We start from the raw sequence: 14,765 nt of genomic DNA on the forward strand, positions 1-14,765 counted from the left end.
TTTGGTTTGCTCTGAGGCTCCTCTCTAACTGAGTCTCCAGAATGGAAGGCCCCAGCTTCCAACCTGCCATAGTGCCCTGCAGGGGTCTACTGGTGTCTCAGCATCTGTGACTCCAAACATGAAGCATAGTTCTTGAATAATACAGCAGAGTACACACACATGTACTCAATGTAGAGGTGCACATTCGGTATAAAATCTTTTAATAAAAGGAAATAAAACAGAATTGAAGTGTCATTCTGTATTTCCAAGAGGGATACTCTTCGGAGGTTAGCTTATATATTTCCAGTCCACATTTTCCTGTTTTACCACAAGCGTTATGCATCCATGCAGTGTTTCTAATATTTATATGTTATTTTAAAAAGACTTATTTTTTTTTCAGAGAGATCAGCACTGATTGAGGAGAAAAAACAGCAGAGAGGAACAGACAGGAAGGATGGGTGCCCACTGTGGAAGTGGAGATGAGAGACAAGATGCCAGGGAGGGCCTTTTCCTTCCTCGCGGCAAAGGAGGCCATTTAAAAAGACTTATTCTACAACTGCTTGTCTCTTCCTTGGTATTATGTGTTTGAGATTTGTCCTGATTGATTCATTCATAATAATTCATGTAATAGCTAATCATTGCCAAAAAGGAAGAAACAAACAGAATAAGAGGTAGGTGGTTGTCTCTTGCTAGTACCACAAAATTTGTTTACCCATTTCGTTTCAATGAACATTTGGATTTGTTATCTTCCTTTTCTTCTTACAAGTTTTTGAGTCTCCTGCTTGGGTGATTAGATTGAGGAAGACAAGGTCCTGAATGTTTGGGAAGTTTAAGGTCAAGGCATCATTAGACTGGTTTTATTCTGAGACTATTGCTTGGCCTGTTTTCTAGAAATTCAACTTTCCAATGAATTACAGAAAAAGTGCACACATATGGGCTCTCCCTGCTATTCTCTCCTTTACCGGGCAAGATGGACCAAAGCCTCTTCTCTCACATTAACAACCCAACTTTTCTTCCAGATGCATTTTTTTCTTGGCTCTCCCTGGCAGCTTAGGTGGCTCCAGCCAAACACCTCACCCACTCTTTTCTCTGTTTCCCATTCTCAGGTGTCAGCTGCATTGGCCTCTCTCTGAATCCCAAGGCACAGGAAGGATAAGCACCATGGCTTCCTGGTGGGTTGTGTTTTAGGCTTTTTAAAGTACTCAGGTCTAATCACCTTGTATGGTTTGGCTGTTCTTCCGCCTCCAAAACTTAGTTTGAAACTTGGTCCCCAGTGCTGTAGTGATGTAAGGTGACACATAAAGAAAGGTGATTGGGTCATGATGGTGGATCCCGCAGGGGTGAATTAATGTCCTTACTGAGGCAGTGCGTTAGTTATGGAGACAGTGGCCTGTCAGGAAGTGAGCCTGGCACCTTGAGCTTTCTGTATTTTACATATGCTTGCTTGCAGCTTCTGCTTTCTATCATTTTAGGACACAGTACAAATGCTGGTGTCAGAAGCTGCCACCATGCCCTCAGACTTCCCAGCCTCCAGAACCATGAGCAAATAAACTTGTCTGTATAAATTATCCAATGTTAGTCATTCTGTTATAGCAACAGAAAACAGACTAAGATGCCACTTTAGGGAACATAAAAAGATATTTTGATCAGTTCTAGTCCAGTTTTCCCAAGGCTTCTGTTTGTTTTCTTCATTTGCTATGTGGTCAATAGTCCACGTCCTGTCATTGTTAGCTGGCCTTCCGTGAGCATTGTGTTCTCACATCAGCCACCACCATAAGGTTTGTAATTTGGAATTCCCTACCAGTACACTAAAGTACTCTAACAAGGACCATCAAATGTCTCCAGTCTAGTTGCAAGCAAAGATCACACCTAGAACAATAGTTAAATCCCACGTGGAAGGGTCTGACAACCCATACCTGATGGAAGATTTAAGGCAAAGAGGTATTCTTAAAGAGTCAAGTTTATCCCCTAAACCTTATTCCCAGGTTGGTAAGTGGGCTCACACTCTCCTTGTCCTGGGTTCAAGGCCCAAGTAGTGTTTCTTGATGTAAATCATAGAAACTGCTTCAACAACGCTTACTTTCCCTGTCTTTAGTAGGGAATAATACCTGCCCTGCCAACTTCTCAGAGAACTGGTCTGAAGCAGGAACAAAAGAGGTAAGCACCGTGCTACCAAAGGAAACAGGCTGTATGCCTCCCCTCCCACTCTGCTCCCAGGGCCCAGTATGAAATCTGATGGACTACTTTGTACCACGTTACCCTGAGCTATCTCTATAGGCCAGAATCAAATACTCATTTAACAAAGGAGGCGGGAAGGAGGCACTTTATAGGCATCATATTTATGCTGTGCTTTATGGTTTCCAAGTCACTTGACATCCACCATTTCTTTTGATTCTGACAAGAACTTTCTTTAGGGAAGGAATCATTTTCCTTTTTTCATTTCTTGTATGAAAAGGTAAATCGTTCAGTATATGAATGTTTGTCCCAAGGATAGTTCAGGGGACATGGCAGAGCTGGGATTTGGATATAATTTCCACTGAGTCCAATTCCTTTGATCTTTCCTGGGGTCACCATCATTTTGTCCCCTCACATCTGTGCGTTCACCAGTGTCTTCCAAACATAGTCCATTTCTTCCCATTTTCCCCTCTCTTTTCCTTTCCTAACAACTTCAACCTCACCCCCGAGGAACAGCGCAGAGCTGGTGTTTGACTGGGGTAAGGGTGAGGCCTTCTCTGAACTCCAGGCTCAGCTTCTCATTGTCTGGGGCCTTGAAGGTAAATTTTTGCATAAAGGAAATGAAGAAAATGAACAGCTCAGTCCTGGCCAACTGTTCTCCAAGGCAAGCCCGCTTTCCTGAAAGACAAAGTCAAAGATGAGTTATCTTCCTGGGTGGGCTTACTGGGAGCCTCACCGACAGCCTGTAAGACCTGAGCAGAGCAACCACTTGGCTTTACCCAAGCTCAGAGTCAGATGCCTGCAGAGCACAGGCAGGTGAGGTTCTGGGATGACACTGTAGATGGGGACCACAGAACTGGAAGTCTGGGCTGACCTAGAAAGTAAGAGTTTAGACTAACGGCTTTAAAGACTCATCCAACAAACAATAAGACAAAAGCAGACAACAAAACAATAACAAAACCCCATGTCAGTGTTTTCCAGTCCTTAAAAGGAAACTTTCCAGATTATAACAAGTGACCATCAGAGCAGGGACTCTGCGTGCCCATCATCTTTCCCCTAGCCATGGTGGGTCTCCTCCCCAGCTGCTGAGACCCCATGGGCATGCACAGGCCTCCACACTGGAACCACTCTGGCCTCCCTCCTTGCCTGGTCCTCACACACACTGGTCCTGTCCCCATACAAGCCACTGCTTTCAAAGTGGGGCCCGAGGCTGTGTCCAGCTCTCCACAGCTCACACTTGGCACTGCCCTGGTCACGTACACAACCTGTTATGTGTATGTGATCTAGAATCAGAAGACAGAGCTGTAACTCAATCTTCCCACTTTCTAGTCATGTCTTGGGGGCAAATTAAGTAACCTCTGTAGGTATTAGTCAATATGTACATATGTTTAAGATGACAACTTGATTTTACATATTGTGCAGGCCACACTGGTGTTTTTCAACCTTTGTTATCTGATGGCACACTTGAACCTTTTGTGAACACTTAAATTATGTTGATCAAAAAGAAAAAAAAGAGAGTGAGTAAAAAATAAACAATTTACTTAACTGTGCTTTGAAATTCCTTTGACAATAATTTAATTAATATCTTTAAAAATTTTCGTAGCATACCCAAGATCCACTCATGGAACACCAGTGTGCTGTGACACACCAGTTGAAATTCACAAGGTTGCACACTGAATCAAAGTCAGTCAAATAATTTATACCAAGTATATTATTATAAATAAAACCAAGTATTTTAAAGTGCCATTGGGATCATTGTAAAAATTCTAGCTGTATAATAGCTTATGCTTAACTTGATATGGTTAATTCACACACACACACACACAAAAGAAGAATACAATTTAAAGGATGCCCTGTGATAGGCTCACAGTGACTCACACTTACAATCTTTGCACATTGGAAGACTGAGGTGGGAGGATTGTTTGGGCTAGGAGTTCAAGACCAGACTGAACAACAGTGTGAGACCCTATGTCTACCCAAATAGAAAAAGATTATCTAGGCATGGTGGCAGGCGTCTGCAATGAGAGGCTGAGGCAGGCAGATTGCTTGAGCCCAGGAGTTTGAAGTTTCAGGGAACTATGATCATGCTACTTCACTCCAGCCTGGGTGACTGAGTGAGACCTTGTGTCTAAAAAGATTAGGAGTAGAATATAAATGTCTTACCACAATAAATAGGTCAGTGAGGTGATGGTTATGTTAATAAGTTTGATGTAAGCTTTCCACATTGTATATCAAATCAGCACATTGTACCCCATAAATGCATTAATGTACACAGTTATGATTTAATAAAAAAAGAAAAAAGAAAAAGCAATGAAAATAAGAAATAATAGGTGAACTTTCAATGAAACTTTTGGGTGGAAGTATGGTTAAAATGGCTTTCTGCACATTACAGTTCTTCACTCTGCTCCTTTCTATAATGTGCCCTTTATTCTGAAATAATTTCAAATGTACAAAAACTTGCAAAAATAATACAACTTGTTTCTTCTCAGTTAGCTGAGAATAAATTGCTTACATCATGCATGCAATCGGTTGTATTTACTAAACATAATGACATTACCCAATGTAATCACAATATAATCACCTTAGCCAGGAAATTAACATTGATGCATTATATCATCTTATCTCATACCCCTGTCAGGTTTTGCCAGATGTCTCCACAATGTCCTTTTTAGAAAAGAATCCAGTGTGGTATCTTGGGTTGCTTTGGCTGTCATGTCACTTTAGTCTCCTTTAGTGTGAAGTAATTTCTCACTTTCTATGTAACTTTCATGGCTCTGGACTTTCTAAAGAATACAGACTAGTAATTTGTATATGTCACTCATGGTTCCTCCTGATTGGATTCAGGTGTAATGTTCTGCATTTTTGGTGGTGAGATCACTGAGGTGTTGCTGCGTTGTTCTTATTTTATCCTATTCTGGTGGTTCACAATTTTGATTTGTCCCATTATGGGTGATCACTTGATTAAAGAGATGTCTACTATTTCTCCTATATAAAATTCCTTTTTTTCTTTGTAACTAATAAATACTTTGACTCTATGCTAAGAAGCTATTCCTCCTTAAACTTTCATCTACTAGTTTCCACTCCTATTTCTTGACCAAATTATTTATTAATGAATGTTGCCAAATTGTGATTTTTAAAATTCCATCATATCTTCCACATTATTTAGTTAGTATTGCACCAAAGGCAAAGCTTGACCTCTCCTCATTTATGTACTCACTCTTTAATTTATGTCAATATAGATTCATAAAATTCCTATTTTTATATAAATGGTTATAATCTCTTACTACCATTACTTGTTTAGATGCTTAAAATATTCCAGACTTGACCATTAGATACCTGCCCATTCAACCTGGCATTTCCTGCCTTTTTGGCACAACAATATCTTCCAGGTTTATCTCACACTTTCTCTCCCCCAGCTCTGGAATCAGCCATTTTTCTGAACGTTCTGGTTCTTGTTAGTGTCTAATGTCATGTAGAGATCAAGGTCTGGGTGTGCTCAGCTCTGTCCAGATGCTGCTGCTCCTGCATCATCTCAGTAGACAGAGCTGGGGATATATGTATGTATGTAATGTGGGTATATGTTGAAATGTGTGTATATATACCCATATTTACATCTATGTGTCTGTATGTATTAAAAATCTGAGGATATGCCAATTACCTCCTGTTACAATTCAACACTACAGAGTGCATTCTATGTTCTTCCCTATTTCTAACTTTCTCCCATTATCCTCAACATATTTAAACTTTGGGTCAGTATCCCTTCTGTATAACTTATCTGTCATCACTGCCATGGTCACTGTCCCAACTCCTCTTCATCTTGCTTGTGCTCTGAAACCTGCTCTAAGCTACTGCTGCCCCCTCTTAGAGCAAATTTCCCCCTCCCCCAGTCTGGGCTGCAATACCCCACACAGTGACTGTCACCAACTCTCACATGTGCATTTTTATTTACTGGCTTTCTCCCTATGTATTACATAAACATTTCAAGGAAAGAAAAAAAATGAGCGTAAAAAAAGTGTCAAGAAGAAAATAAAAAATATATATGCAATCCCAGAATGGAGACCAAATCATTATTAACATTAGCCACATTTCCTCATCATCCTATGAGGGTTCCCCTAGACATTGTAACAGGCATTATTCCTATTCCTATTCTTCCTAGAAGAATTCATATGAGAAAACTGGATCTAGAAAGTCAGGAATGAAGGTTAAAAATGAATTCCATCAATAAGTAGCTATGTGACTGTGGGTAAACCATATACTCTTATAGTGCTGAACTTTTCTCACTTGTCAAATATATGAAATGATCTCTCTCCTGAATTACATAGCTGGACAAGTATCCTTCTTGGGAAGTGAGAAGCAAGTATGAATCTGCTTTTAAAAGCATGAAAACTAGGGCTATTAGATTTCAAAGCTTTGGCTGGATGAAGATACTTGGACTCTTGTCCAAGAGTGAGAGCTAGAGTAGGGTGGCATCTCCCTGAGATCTCGTGAAGGTTGTGTCCCTGAGTCTCAGCACTCCCTGCTGTGATCCGTGCCTAAGGTTGTGAGGGGACTTGGAATGTTCAACAGAGTAGATGAGAAAAATGTCTGGGAAATGTCTAGATAGAGATCAGCAGCTTAAAGACAAGATATTAAAAAAAGCTATAAAGTAATTAATCATTGCCCTGCAGAAATCCTGTAGCTGCAGCCACCCTGACCTGTAGACTATAACTTTCCCTCATTAGCTCCTGTCCAAAGTATTCTTTGATCTGTAGCTTAATGCTTCCCTGTCCTTCAGCCTGATAGCTTTCTTCCTTGAACAAAGAACTGCCTGTTTAATTGAAACATGAAACTATTACCTTCTCACTTTGTGCCTTATGTATACACACCCTCAAAAATCCTTAAATTAAAAGCCTTGAATTTTTCTGCTCAAAATGGCACCTGATAGCCTCACTAGAATGCGTCACAGTGCCATTTCTCATGGGCGTGTGCAGGTATAATTTCACAGCACCTTCTCTCCCTTTGCCTGCCAGGCCCTGGGTGGTTAGGCAAAGTTCCTTTGTGGGAGAACTCCCAATCCGCCACCCTGTGGCTCATTTCCCAAGTCGCAACAGACCCTCTTCCAGCCAGTGTTCATCACTAACCAACCTGGTCAATTTCCTTAGCATTAATATGAGAGAACTGACCTTGGTTTTTGATAAAGTTCTTTTCAAACTAATGACCTATGACCCGATGATGTACTTGGACAATGAAGAACTGGCCTGTTGCACTTCATGAAGCTGCCTGCTCTATTGTTGGGTCAAATAGGAAGAATGTAAATGGAGAAAAGTAAAGACACATGTGCAGATTATGCACCGTCATGATCCACACATGCCTGTATCTCCCAAGGGAAGGGAAGCTGCTGCCCACCTCATTACTCCAGGGAGGCTGTCTTTAGCAAGTGCTACACTAAGAGTAAGAAAAAGCAACTGGGTGCAATGATGGGGCATGTGAAGAAACCAGGCAGTCATGCTGACATTTGCTAGCTCCTTGGATTCCTCAGCTCCTATTCTGTTTAACTGGTCCTCGTTCCATCACACCTTCTGCAGGTTTCTCCAGAAAAATTGCTGGATTTCATTCTCCTTGTCAGAAAGAGAGATGAAGGGAGCACAATAGCTCCAATTTCCACTCTATATGAATACTTCTCACTTGCAAGGTGATGTCATGCTCTTCCCATGTAAAATTATAGCAATTTCCATGTGGATTAATTTGAGTTCCCTATAGATCCTAGTTATCAAGCTTTTGTCTGATTCAAAATATGCAAATATCCTTTCCCATTGTGTAGGTTGTCTATTTACTTTGGAAAGCCAACAATCCCATATATCAATGGGCAAGATACATGAATAGAACATTCTCTAAAGAAGACAGATGAGTGGCTAGCAAACATATGAAAAAATGCTCATCATCCCTAATTATTAGAGAATTACAAATCAAGACCACCCTGAGATATCATCTAACCCCAGCGAAAATGGTCCGCATCACAAAATCTCAAAACTGCAGATGCTGGTGTGGATGTGGAGAGAAGGGAACACTTTTACATTGCTGGTGGGACTGCAAACTAATACAACCTTTTTGGAAGGAAGTATGGAGAACCCTCAAAGAACTCAAGCTAGACCTCCCATTTGATCCTGCAATCCCATTACTGGGCATCTACCCAGAAGGAATAAATCCTTGACACTTGCACTAGACTGTTTATTGCAGCTTAATTTACAATTGCCAAAATGTGGAAACAGTCTAAATGCCCACCAACCCAGGTATGGATTAACAAGCTGTGGTATATGTACACCATGGAATACTATTCAGCCATTTAAAAAAAATGGAGACTTTATAGCCTTTGTATAACCTGGATGGAAGTGGAACATATTATTCTTAGCAGAGCATCACAAGAATGGAGAAACATGAATCCTATGTACTCAATTTTGATATGAGGGCAATTAATGACAGTTAATGACATGGTGGGGGTGGGGGAAGGGGAGAGCAGAGAGAGAAAGGATGGAGAGGTGGGGGAAAGGAAGAGCAGAGAGAAGGAGGGAGGGGGTAAGGTCTTGGTGTGTGCCACACTTTTTGGGGGTAAGACACGATTGTAAGAGGGACTTTACCTAACAAATGCAATTAGTATAACCTGGTTTCTTGTACCCTCAATGAATCTCCAACAACAACAAAAAAATTATAGCAATTTCCCTGCCTTTTGAATTGAGGCTGGTCTCATGACTTGCACTGGCCACATCATGCTGTGGGATGATGGGGTGCCAGTTCCTAGTATGGACCTTCAGAGGCCTGTGTGCTGCCCTTCTCCTTCTTGGGAAGTTATTTGTCACCATATTAATAAGCCGGGCTGGCTTGCTGTAAAATGAAAGATAATGTGGAAAGTTCCCTGTTGTCCCATCTGAGGACATCCTAAATCAGCCTTCAGCCAGCTGACTTCCTGGCCAAGATCAGAGAGATCAAGAAAGCCCAGACAAGATCAGCAGAGCAACATCTCTCATTTGTAGACTTGCGAGCAATAGCACATGCTTATTGGTTTAAGCCACAGAGTTTTGGATTGTTTACTATATACCAATATACAAATTGATATACATGGAAAGAAGTTAGTGAATATTAATGCTGAGTGAAAAAAATCCTTTTGCAATTGGCTTGCTTAAAAGTAGAAGAGTTTTCCCTGCATCCTCTTTCATACTTTTTAAGATGAAATAACTCGATTTAAAGAGAGATTTAAATGTCATAACTAGATTTTAAGAGAGTGATTAAAATTTTGCAAAAAGCAAAAGGACTCTTCAGGGCACAGGTGAAACACCTATATGCCTCTGGCCAAAAAAGCCGTTTGAGAGAGAGCAGTGAAAAGACTTTGTGCAGGCATACTTGTGAGAAACTGAGGCAGAATCCAATATGGCCAGGTTGGTTGTGGGCCTAACACGACTAAGGCTTTGACTGGAATAGCATTTACTGTGTTAAGGAATTAAGGTTGACTTTATAAGGCCAATAAAAAAGCCCTTTGGAAAACTGGCCAGATACCGATCAGTAACATTTCCTGATCTGTGTTAAGTAACAAAGGTTGCTTGCTGATGGGTCTGGGAATGGAAATGTGCTCAGGGACCTCAAAAGAAGAGGAATTTACCCAATGCATATAGGTATCTAATGGGATAGATGAAACTTGGGCTCATGAAAGGCTTTTGAGAAGTCCAGCCTATAAATTCCTTATAAAAGGTTTCAGCAAAACCCCTGACTTAAGGCCTACATGGGAACAAAGGTTTGCACACAAATTCCTGTATGCCCAAGAAGTTTCTTTATGCCTTGTTTAAAGATCTGAAGTAACAGCTTACAAACGGCAAGGCAGCAAGGGCAGGTATTCAATCTACCTTGTTCCTCCATAGCCTCAGGCATCATCAGATAAGAACAAAGAAGTAATGGCTAACATGTTCTCCATTAAGTTATGTTAAATTGGGTTATGTTGAAAGGGTTATGTCAGAAAGTATATGTTGAGTGGATTATCAGAAGCTAATCACGATGTAGTCACATGATGTTTAAATGGATAAATGAGGTCATTGCTGTATTGTGCGCATGTACAAAATTCTCTATATAAACCAATTGCAAATAAAGAATCTTGCCATTTTGCCTGAGCGAGCAGATGGTCACCTTTATTTAAAACACAATTTCAATAAGCGTGCTTATTCTCCATGACATGGCTTTTCCATGAGACCCTAATGGCAACAGAGTGCTTATGGAGTAGAGCGAATCTAGTTAAGCTGATAGAATTCATAGTCACTGACTAATGTACACAGGGTACATAAGTAACCCCTTCCCCCTGTTCCTTCCCTTTCTCTTTAGTATAGATCAGTTCTGCTTTTGTGTGAGTCAGCATCCCTTAAAAAGAACATGGGACATTTAAAAACCCAATGAAAGAGGGGGCAGAGAAAATTGGTGGACTAGAGGCATTTCCTTTGCCGCTACTCATAGTGAGAACAGAAAGAAATGTCTTCACCCACTTCTGACTGGGAGGCCCTACCCATAAACATTGCTTCAGGGGCACAGGGAGGCAGCAGAAGATTCCAAGAGCCAATGAAGAGATCAAGAGCGGTGGAGAACTGGCACAAAAGGCAAGTGCTCGCATGCCAGTGGAGGCCGACCGGTTTGGTGGTGGTTTTTAGATAGGGAAGGTCTGCCCTGTAGATACTTCTCTCTCTCTCTCTCTCTCTTTCTCTCATTCTCTCTCTCTCTCTCTCCTCCTTGCTTCCCTTTCCCTTTCTCCTTTCCTTTTCTCTTTTCTTTTCTTTTTGGACCTGGGCACACTTACTGGAGTTACCTTGGGAGAGCTTGGTGAGTGACTGATGTTGAACAGTGTACATGGGCTAAGCTTGAGTCACTGGGGATAGTGGAGCTCTCCTTGTTAGGCTGTTGGCCTAGCACAACCATTGTGGGAGGGCTGCCTGTGAGCAACAGCCCACTTGTTCCTAGTGTGAATTTGGTCCTGCCACACCTGCTGAGCTGGGCAGCCACCCTTGGGGAGACCTGAGTGAAACATGCTTTCCTAGGAAAGCCACTGCATGCCCAAGGCATCATCAGAGAAGTCCAGCCTATAAAGGGTGGGACACTGTTTGGAAGGTTAAGGCATGGTCTATTAGGAAAGCTGATGAGAACTACAGGCTCTCAACCCTGAAGGGATTGAGGGCAAAGAAATCAGGAAGACAAGCCCAGGTCTCCTTGGCAAGACAGTAGCTTCCAGCCCCCATATTATACAGCTGTATCAGCATCATGATTAGCATCTCATACCCCAGAAAATTACCCATTGTACAGGCAATATTTGGCAGAATATATATATATTTTTTTTCTTCTTTCATTTTTCCCCTAGATCATTCTTTTTTCTTTTCTTTTATAACTTTTCTTTGTTTCTTTCTTTAATAGTAAGGGCTCCACTTTTGCTATAGGTTTTCCATTTCTTTTATTCTTTTTTCCCAATTATTTTCCCTTAAGGTTATTTGTTTGTTGTTTCTTTTGTTTTGTTGTATTTTTATTATTCCATTTTACTACAGTTTTTTGACCTCTTTTATTATTTCTTCCCTTTCAATTTCTCTCCTTTTCTCTCTCTTTTTATAAATATTTTTCTATTTTCTTATCTTTCCCTTATAAATTTCTCAAATAACAACTAAGATATACACTCCAGTTTTTACATCTTGTACATTTTTTTTGCAAATTTATGCGCTTTTATTATAATTATTTTATATTTTTTCTTATGATTTTTTTTTTCTTGTTAATATGTATTCCACTTATTTGACAGAGCCTCATTCTGAGGCCAGGGCCGGGGTGCTATATCTTTGGCCTGTCTCAAGGAGACCTTGATTCCTGGTCTAGGCGGCATTTTTGGCTTTGACCTTGGAAAGGATGCTATTGTTATGTGCCCACTGAGAAACACTGCTGTATCTTTTTTTCTTCTCTATCTGGTGGTGGTGGTGTCTTGTCTTTGCCCAGGGTGGTAATGAACTATTGACCTCAGCCCCTCAGAGGTCAGGAATTGTGGGTATGAGGCAAAGCACCCTGTTTAACACCATGATTACTCCTGTCTCTGCCTGTTCCACTCTTCTTGTTAATCTTCCTTTTAGATCTCTCCTTTTCTTTTCTCTTTTTCTGTCTTTTCTCCCTTCTTGTTATTCACTCTTTACTTCCTTTTGGCCCTATACCAAAAGGCCATTTTAACACCTAAGCACAGAGACAAGGTAATTTAAAGTAATGGAGAAAGTGAAAGGAGAAAAAAGTAGACATGAAGAAAACATAAATGAGGAGGAACCAACAAAAAAATCCTGACAACATGAAAAACCGGAACAGAACAACTCTCCAAGGGATCATGAGGTAGCTACTGCAGAGGATCTCACCTACAAAGAAATAATGGATATGACAGAAAGGGAAATTGCTGAGAAAGTAGAAAATAATCAAAAGTAAAGACAAGAACAGAACCAAGTAATGAATGAAACATATGAAGAATATGGAAAGGCTACGGCAGAGCTTAAGGAATTGAAGGAGTCAATCAGGGAACTTAAAGATGCAGTAGCAAATATCAGTAACAGATTAGACCATGGAGAAGAAAGAATCTCAGAGCTAGAGATTCTTTTGAGCTAACCCAAGCATTTAAAGAGGGAGAAAAGAAGAGAGAGAAGGTAGAACATTAATCATAGAATATGAGACTTATGAAGCATTCAAATATATGAAATATAGGTAGGTATCCCAGAAGAGAAGGAAGAAAGCCCCCAGAAGAATGGGAGCCCTACTAGAGGATATCATAAAGGAAAATTTCCCAAGTATCACCAAAGATTCCGATGCACTCCTTTTAGAGGGATACAAACACAGTTGTCTCAACTAAAACAGAGTTTCTCCAAGACACATTGTCTTGAAACTATCCAAAGTCAAGAAGAAAGAGAATATTCTATAAGTATTGAGGAGTAAGTGTCAATTGACCTACAGGGGCAGATCCATCAGGGTGACAGTAGACTCAGATCAGAAGAGAATGGTCATCTACCTTTGACCTTCTTAAACAAAACAATTTTCAGCCCAGAATTCTGTATCCTCCTAAGCTAAACTTTAAAATTGATGGAGAAATCAAATGTTTTACTGATATGCCAACATTAAGGAAATTTCCACAAGATCAGCTCTACAGGAAATACTTAGACCTATTCTCCATACTGACCATCACATTGGACCACCATAAAGTAAACACTCAGAAACTAAAAGATAAAACTAAGCAATGGGCTTTCACAAAATAAGATGAAGAGAACTCCTCCACACTTATGAATTATCTCAATAAATGTTAATGGTGTGAATTCTCCAATGGCAAGGCACACAGGCTGGTCAACTGGATAGAAAAGCATGAGACATTTATATGTTGTCCCCAGGAAACACATCTAGCTTTGAAGCACAAAGCAAGGCTCAGGGTGAAGGGATGGAAAACAATATTTCAGGTAATGGAAATAAGAAGAAAGGAGGGGTTGCAATCTTACTTTCAGACATAAGCAGATTTAACACAACTAAAGTAAAAAAAAAAAAGACAAAGATGAACACTTCATACTGGTCAGGGAAACAATATAATAAGATATTTCAATTCTAAATATTTATGCACCCAACTTATGTGCTCCTAGATTTATGAAATAGATGTTAATTGGTCTTAGCAATTTGAATTCATATAATATCATAATTGGTGGGGACTTTAACACCCATCTGTCAGAGATGGACAAATCCTCTAAACAAAAACTAAACAAAGATACAGGGAACATGACCCTAGAACAAATGTGCTTAATAGACATATAAAGTACACACCATTCCAAAGCTAAGGAATATATGTTCTTCTTGTCAGCCAGGAAACATTCGCCAAAATAGATCACACTGTAGGACACAAATCAAACCTCAACAAAATTTAAAGAATTGAAATTATACCTTCTAACTTCTCAGACCACAAGGTCATAAAGTGGAACTCAACCCCAACAAAAATTTTCATCCCCACACAAATGCATGGAAACTAAACAATCTTATGCTGAATGATAGTTGGGTCAAGGAATAGATAAAGGAAGAAATCATTAAATTTCTTGAGAACAACAACAAGCTACCAAAACCTGTCAGACACTGCAAAAGCAGTCCTAAAAGGGAAATTTATCACATTAGGTACATACATCTGGAAAACAGAAAGAGAGAACATCAACAATCTAATGAATCATCTTAAAGAAGTGGAAAAGATAGAGGAATCCAATCCCAAAAACATCAGAAGAAAAGAAATAATCAAAATTAAATCATAAATAAATGACATTGAAAATAAAAGAATCAAAATCCCAAAACTACAGATGTTGGTGTGGATGTGGAGAAAAGGGAACACTTCTGCACTGCTGGTGGGAGTGCAAGCTAATACGTCCCTTTTGGAAAGAAGTATGGAGAATACTCAGGGATGTAAAAGTAACCCTGCCATTTGATCCTGCAATTTCTCTACTAGGAGTATATCAGAAAGACCAAAAATCACTTTACAACAAAGATATTTGCATCAGATTGTTCATTGCAGCTCAATTCATAATAGCCAAGTCATGGAAGAAGCCCAAGTGCCCATTGACCCATGAATGGATTAATAA

At 40.1% G+C, this 14,765-nt stretch overlaps 1 protein-coding gene across 1 annotated transcript in view; it reads right to left on the bottom strand.

The window, feature by feature from the left end:
* Positions 1 to 2,302: 2,302 nt before the first annotated feature.
* LOC100951361 (cytochrome P450 2J2-like) overlaps positions 2,303 to 14,765 on the bottom strand; it is a 34,934-nt gene continuing 22,471 nt past the window's right edge. The window contains exon 9 of the mRNA XM_012807212.2: positions 2,303 to 2,832. Coding sequence (XP_012662666.1) covers positions 2,654 to 2,832 — 179 coding nt within the window. The 3' untranslated portion in view covers positions 2,303 to 2,653. The remainder of the gene's footprint in view (positions 2,833 to 14,765) is intronic.

This window comes from Otolemur garnettii, unplaced genomic scaffold (genome assembly GCF_000181295.1).
Source record: "Otolemur garnettii isolate 467f Iridium unplaced genomic scaffold, OtoGar3 scaffold00066, whole genome shotgun sequence".
Taxonomy (NCBI): Eukaryota; Metazoa; Chordata; class Mammalia; order Primates; family Galagidae; genus Otolemur; species Otolemur garnettii.